This window comes from Oncorhynchus kisutch, unplaced genomic scaffold (genome assembly GCF_002021735.2).
Source record: "Oncorhynchus kisutch isolate 150728-3 unplaced genomic scaffold, Okis_V2 scaffold3419, whole genome shotgun sequence".
NCBI lineage: Eukaryota > Metazoa > Chordata > Actinopteri > Salmoniformes > Salmonidae > Oncorhynchus > Oncorhynchus kisutch.
Genome location: NW_022265364.1, coordinates 6285 through 14239, shown reverse-complemented (window position 1 = coordinate 14239; position 7955 = coordinate 6285). Strand labels below are relative to the sequence as shown.

The 7955-nt window shown below is 42.5% G+C and overlaps 1 protein-coding gene across 1 annotated transcript; it reads left to right on the top strand.

The window, feature by feature from the left end:
* Positions 1 to 4793: 4793 nt before the first annotated feature.
* On the top strand, positions 4794 to 7164 carry LOC109886107 (usherin; the record flags this gene model as incomplete). Its single annotated transcript, XM_031820504.1, is given in 2 exon segments — positions 4794 to 4941; positions 7022 to 7164. Coding segments are annotated over 2 exon segments (291 nt in total), but the record flags the coding sequence as incomplete, so codon positions are not given.
* Positions 7165 to 7955: the final 791 nt, after the last annotated feature.

The window sequence follows — 7955 nt, the reverse complement described above, 5'->3', positions numbered from 1 at the left end:
TCTCCTCTTCTCTCTCCCCTCTCTCTCTCTCCTCTCTCCCCCTCTCTCTCTCCCCTCTCTCCTCTTCTCTTTCCCCTCTCTCTCCTCTTTCTCATTCTCTCTCCCCTCTCTCTCTCCTCTCTCTCCCCTCTCTCCTCTCTCTCCCCTCTCTCTCCTCTCTCTCATTCTCTCCTCCTCTCTCTCCCCTTGGCAGATCTTTATACTTTTGTTAGGCGAACTGAAGCCTTGTCTCAATCTGTCCTTGTTATTTCAAAGAACAGAAGAGGCTGAGAGCTTACGGATGGAGGGGGAACATAAAAGTGCATAGTTTAAAATGATTAGTGACACCTCTGATATACCTGAGTGTGAAGCGGAGACAAAGGCATAGAGCTGCATGCCTTTTCTCTCTCTGTGTGTGTTTGGGTGAAAACCAGTGGTTGGAATTAACTGCTCTATCAACTAGATACACACTCACGTACACACACCAACTACAGTCTGGGATACACAGAAAACACACATGCATGGGTGTATACATTTATGCGTTCCCACACACACTCACATTCACATGCACACACACTTGCAGGGAGACACCGACATTCAAACACCCAAGCACAACCCTCCAAATACACTCAAAACACACACAAACACAGCCAGGATATCACCATAAAAATGTCTGACACGAACTGAACTTTATGGTCAGTTCAGACATGACTTAGTACAGTACATAGACTTCTCTAGTACTACCACTGCACTCTGGGTAAAAATGTGTATCCCTTTATTTGCCCAAATGAGCTGATTAAGAAAACATGATAATTTACATCAACGACCTGTTAGGTATTTTAGCCAAGCCGATAATGATGGCTGACACAGTATAGTACTATAGGCAGAGGGGTTACTCATGCACTAGCTGTCCTACACATACAGAGCAGTTAGAGTGTTGGCTATGACTAGTATAAGTGATTGGGCTGACTAGAAACCAGCTATGACGTTGTGCTGGGCCCAGGCTCAGTGTACTCACATACACTCCTCATAGCCATCACCACAGTTACGGGCTTGGCCACAACGACAGAGCAGGGGCAGATGGGTAATATGCCGAATGGGCCCTCTGCTGGTCCACTTCCTTTCCCACAGTAATTGGTCTGTGTTTGAAATAGTACACTTTTCACCTCTATAGTGCACTTCTTTGGCACCCTATTTCTTCTTTGGTGTTCTAGCTCCGGCCAAAAGTAGTGTACTAGTTTGGCACCCTATTCCCTCTAATAGTGCACAACATAGGGGTGATATAAGGATGCAGATCTAGGATCTGAGAATGTAGGAGACTGTAGGTAGGTAGCTGATGATAGACGAGATGAGACTGTAGGTAGGAAGGTCAAGATAGATGAGATGAGACTGTAGGTAGGTAGGTGATGATAGACTAGATGAGACTATGTAGGAAGGTGATGATAGTTGAGATGAGACTGTAGGTAGGTGATGATAGATGAGATGAGACTAGATAGGTAGGTGATGATAGATGAGATGAGACTGTAGGTAGGTAGGTGATGATAGATGAGATGAGACTAGGTAGGTAGGTGATGATAGATGATGAGACTGTAGGTAGATGATGATAGATGAGATGAGACTGTAGGTAGGTGATGATAGATGAGATGAGACAGTAACTAGATGATGATAGATGAGATGAGACTGTAGGTAGGTGATGATAGATGAGATGAGACTGTAGGTAGATGATGATAGATGAGATGAGACTGTAGGTAGGTAGGTGATGATAGATGAGATGAGACTAGATAGGTAGGTGATGATAGATGAGATGGGTGATGCCAACCAAGCATTTGCTGTCACCAGTCTTGGTATTACACATCAGTCAGTCCAGATAAAGACAACAACAGAACAAGTCTTTAGACTCCAACAGAACAAGTCTTTAGACTACAACAGAACAAGTATTTTAGACTACAACAGAACAACAGAACAAGTATTTTAGACTACAACAGAACAAGTCTTTTAGACTACAACAGAACAACAGAACAAGTATTTTAGACTACAACAGAACAACAGAACAAGTCTTTAGACTACAACAGAACAAGTCTTTAGACTACAACAGAACAGCAGAACAAGTATTTTAGACTACAACAGAACAAGTATTTTAGACAACAACAGAACAAGTCTTTTAGACTACAACAGAACAACAGAACAAGTATTTTAGACTACAACAGAACAAGTATTTTAGACAACAACAGAATAAGTCTTTAGACTACAACAGAACAGCAGAACAAGTATTTTAGACTACAACAGAACAACAGAACAAGTCTTTTAGACTACAACAGAACAACAGAACAAGTCTTTTAGACTACAACAGAACACGTCTTTAGACTCCAACAGAACAAGTCTTTAGACTCCAACAGAACAAGTCTTTTAGACTACAACAGAACAACAGAACAAGTCTTTAGACAACAACAGAACAAGTCTTTAGACTCCAACAGAACAAGTCTTTTAGACTACAACAGAACAACAGAACAAGTCTTTAGACAACAACAGAACAAGTCTTTTAGACTCCAACAGAACAACAGAACAAGTCTTTTAGACTACAACAGAACAACAGAACAAGTCTTTAGACTCCAACAGAACAAGTATTTAGACTCCAACAGAACAAGTCTTTAGACTACAACAGAACAACAGAACAAGTCTTTAGACTCCAACAGAACAACAGAACAAGTCTTTAGACTACAACAGAACAACAGAACAAGTCTTTAGACTACAACAGAACAACAGAACAAGTCTTTAGACTACAACAGAACAACAGAACAAGTCTTTAGACTACAACAGAACAAGTCTTTAGACTACAACAGAACAAGTCTTTAGACTACAACAGAACAACAGAACAAGTCTTTAGACTACAACAGAACAACAGAACAAGTCTTTAGACTACAACAGAACAACAGAACAAGTCTTTAGACTACAACAGAACAAGTCTTTAGACTACAACAGAACAACAGAACAAGTCTTTAGACTCCAACAGAACAACAGAACAAGTCTTTAGACTACAACAGAACAACAGAACAAGTCTTTAGACTACAACAGAACAACAGAACAAGTCTTTAGACTACAACAGAACAACAGAACAAGTCTTTAGACTACAACTCAGATACTGCAGACACCGATTATTTTCTTTGTCCTTATATCTCTTTTGTCATTCCATTCTGTGATTTTGCCGTAATGGGAGTGCTGTGCATTATGTAAATTGGGTATGAAACTAATTTCGGGGTGCTGACGTGAGTGATGTGCTTGACCGTGACATGCATGCAAACACACACACACACTCCACCCCCTCGCCCCTTCACCAGGGAACAGAGGATTGGGTTAAGTTATCTCCTTTGTCTTGTTTTAGTTTTTTTGTAGTTTTTTTCTCCCTCCTTTCTTTTTTTGTGGTCCGTGCTGTTTCCTGTCTTCCTAAGTGACATATGAGTCCCCAGGGTGTCTCCCTCTCCCCATAATCCTCTGTTCCAATGGCCATATTGACACACATCCCTCCCATCCATCAACACATTAGACTAACGCCTCACCACCAAATCACTTCATTAATACACACACACACACAGAGAGACAGACTCAGGCATGCATTCACGTGCACACACAAACATGCACGCAGATAGACACGCACACACATAGACAGACGCATGCGTACACGCTCACACTTATACACAAACATATACACATGCACGGACACATACACATGACTTCATTCTCACACAGACATGATTACTGAATGGTCCTCTCACTAAATTCCATCTCCAAAATAATTTATATTCGATCTATTATTGTGTTGTCTTCTGATGTTCATTATGTCCAATAGGTCTGTTTTTCCTAGTGTATGTTTTATTATGTATTGGTCTATCAGTATCACACACCACCCAAACTGTGTAAAGGATCAATAATCAGTGGTGTGGGTCTGGCTTGTAGTGTAGTGCAGTGATGAGTGGAGGGCTGTGAGAGGAGTGTGTTGATGTTGATTGAACAATGGTCTCTACAGTCTCTCCACACACACACATGCATGCAAGTACACACACAGGCACACACTATGGTGTTGATGTGTGTTCTATTGCCTCTCTAACAGTGTGATTTGAACTGGTGTCCAGTCAAGTGCACCTCCAAGCAGACAAATCACTCCAGATTAGAGTGATGTTTTCCAGATGTTTTCACTCCAGACCTTGAAGATGTTTCACCGTCTGATCGATGTTCATAAGTGGAGAATTTGCCTGAACAGTTGCCTGAAGAGGATCACAATGCAACGGCAATGTTAATGAGGATATAAGTGTGTGTGTGTGTGTGTGTGTGTGTCAGTAGGGGCTTGTATATCTGGTCTGGGGGGGGTGAGAGTGGGCCGACCCTTCTTTAGAAATGAGTCTCTCCCATTCCTCTCCTTTCTGCTCCATCTCTCTATCTCTCTATTCAGGGCACTGCCTCTTTCTCTTTCTCTCTTTCTCTCCTCCTCTCTCTCTTTCTGTAAGGTTCTTTGTGTGAACAGTCTTTGTTGTAGATCAGAGAGGGAGCGCTGACTCCTGCCACTCTCTGAATGATAATGCCTTATGGAGGAAGAGAGGAGAAGAGAGGGAAGATGTCATCGTCTGGGGCACAAGCTGAGCTGTCTGTTCTGGTGGCCTACAGAGAGCCCAGAGGGACAAATGACACAGTGTCATCCTCTATGTCTAAGGACCAAGGGGATTGGTGATGATGTGAAAATGTCCATTCATTTCTCTCTCTCTCTCTCTCTCTCTCTCTCTCTCTCTCTCTCTCTCTCTCTCTCTTTCTCTCTCTTCTCCCAGCTCCAGATGGTGTAATGCCCCCAGGTGGGATAGATGCCACCCCTGCCAGTCTGCAGTTGTCCTGGCTCCCTCCGGGACGTGCCAACGCTCCTGGACCCCTATACTACGACCTACAGATGAGGGATATGCCAGACGGTCCTATACAACAGTAAGACCCCTTACTATGCATTACGGCTGACCATAGATGCACAATAAACTACTCTACTACTAAACATACACAGCTATACAGCAAAACCATACACAATGCCCTTCAGATGAGGGCTATGCCGGATGTTCCTTTACAATGGTCAAACCCTTCACTATACTGACCATAGAATACACTATCACTACTAAAGCCACTAACATCACTTACAGACAGAGTAGAATAGACCGACTAACATTACTACTGCTGCTCAGGGCTACACCGGACAAACCACTAACAGTAACTTTCATAGCTCAATAAGTAACATGTGTACCTCGTCAAAGGTCCGGGCTTACTCTGTCCCTTTCCAACACCTTTTAGCACAAGTTATACACTTTCTACAATCAAGAATGAAGTGCATTGGCTAAATATACAGGCCTGGGCTATTTGAGCTGGCTATAATGCATTGTGTGAAGAGGGAGAGGGAAGCAAGGAGAGAAAGGGGAGGGCAACAATTGGTAGAGAGAGAAGAGAGAGGTAGAGAGAAAGAGAGAGGTAGAAAGAGAAAGAGAGAGGTAGAGAGAAAGAGAGAGGTAGAGAGAGAAAGAGAGAGGTAGAGAGAAAGAGAGAGGTAGAGAGAAAGAGAGAGGTAGAAAGAAAGAGAGAGAAAGAGAGATGTAGAAAGAAAGAGAGAGGTAGAAAGAGAGAGAGGGGTAGAGAGAAAGAGAGAGAGAGGTAGAAAGAAAGTGAGAGAGAGAGAGGTAGAAAGAGAGAGAGGGGTAGAGAGAAAGAGAGAGAGAGGTAGAAAGAAAGTGAGAGAGAGGTAGAAAGAGAGAGAGGGGTAGAGAGAAAGAGAGAGAGAGGTAGAAAGAAAGAGAGAGAGAGGTAGAAAGAAAGTGAGAGAGAGAGGTAGAAAGAAAGAAGGTAGAAAGAAAGAGAGTGAGAGAGAAAGGTAGAGGTAGACAGAGAGAGGTAGACGGAGAGAGGTAGAGAGAGAGAGGTAGAGAGAAAGAGAGGTAGAGAGAAAGAGAGGTAGAAAGAAAGAGAGGTAGAAAGAAAGAGTGAGAGAGAGCGGTAGAGAGAAAGAGAGGTAGAAATAAAGAGAGTGAGAGAGAGAGACGTAGGGAGAGAGAAAGAGGTAGAAAGAAAGAGAGAAAGGTAGAGGGAGATGTAGAGAGAAAGAGAGAGAGAGAGAGAGGTAGAGAGAAAGGTAGAGGTAGAGACAGAGGTAGAGACAGAGGTAGAGACAGAGGTAGAGACAGAGGTAGAGACAGAGGTAGAGACAGAGGTAGAGACAGAGGTAGAGACAGAGGTAGAGACAGAGGTAGAGAGAGAGAGAGAGAGAGAAAGAGGTAGAGATCAGTAGACGGAGAGAGCAAGATTAAAATAAAAAAAGTTGTGCTGGTATCTGATATGTATTCATTCCATGCTTCCTGACAACAAATTGCAATTTAATCCAAAAAGAGACTATTCTCATTCTGTGGTAATAAATAAATGACTAGGTCCATGTATTATATATCAGAGTCATTCCCTCACCCTCCAGCACGCTACCTACAGTACGTACGCCTCTCATTCTTACCCTGATTTATTCATTATGTCCAATAGTGCTCTTCTATAGAAAGGCCCTGTCTGGGAGATGGGTGCTGCTAGAACAATACATGGTTGATTCATTCATTTCATTCATGCCAATTACCTGCCGTCATATTCAGTGACGTTCTGTTAATTGATATACAAATGTATGTGTGATAGATGAAGGGTGGGTTGATGTTGGTGGCCCGGTGTTTTATCCTAATTTATCATTTGATAAATGTGGGATTTGATATATGAAATGTTTAGAATTGTGTTTGTTACGCGCAAGGCTTGACATTTAAATGAGGAATAAGAGCTCAGAGAGAACGTCTAGTAGTTCATATAGACTCACATTTAAAACACTAACAGATTTTAATGAATCATTAATCTGTCACTCAGGTGACTTTTTACTGATTATAATGTTGGCCCCAACAGGAAACGAATCCGTGTTTCTATCATCTCCTTTGAGCTACTCATTTTCTTTTTATGTATCTAGCAGAATAAATATAAACTTGTGTGTGTGTGTGTTCCCTCATAGACTGTTGAACAACATGACGAGCACATTCAGCCACACAGTGGAAGGTCTGTCTCCATACACAGACTACATGTTCAGAGTGGTGGTGTCACACATGCACGGAGAGACCGCCAGTGACTGGACCAGCCTACGTACCGCAGAGGACAGTGAGTACACACACACACACACACACACACACGTGGTTTTAGGGCATAAACCCAAACATGCTATTTACGATGTATACTGCCTTACACTCACAGGAACACATGCACTTGGAACACACACACATTCTTTGAAAAGTCACATTCTCATAACTCACATTCTCTCACAGACGACAAGCGTTTAAACGAGTGATAGTTCATGTCCTTACACCTGTCCTTGCCCATCACTTTCTGTACAGGGATTCTCTCTCACATACACACACTCACTCGCATTCACATGAGAGAGACAGAGAGAGAGAGAGAGGAGGGAGGGAGGGAGAGAGAATATTGAAAGTGTATAGTGTGTGTAGATGACCTAGTCAGTGTCATTGCTAGCTAATTGCTGTAATAGAATCACATTAGACTCTCTGCAAAGTTAAACATGAATTACTTCTCTATTACAACATACAGTATAATTATAGCACCACTATCTGCATAGATTCAGGATGCGTTGTATTACTGCCCATCACTTTCTCCTAGCTTTTCAGAATCAGCACACCTGCTACACACACCCTTCCTCAATGGACGAATGGACGACTCTAAGCCCTCTCTGTCTGTGGCCCTAACAGAGAGAACATGTATCAAACACACACCACCCAAACTGCTCTATCAATCAACACCTACATACACACTATTACCCCTGCACTCTTTTCCTACACACACAAACACACACACACTTCTCCTTTGTGACTTGTGTAGAGGCGTTGCATTAGCCAGAGTGTGTGATAGTATGATGGTTGCTACCAGAGATAAGACCT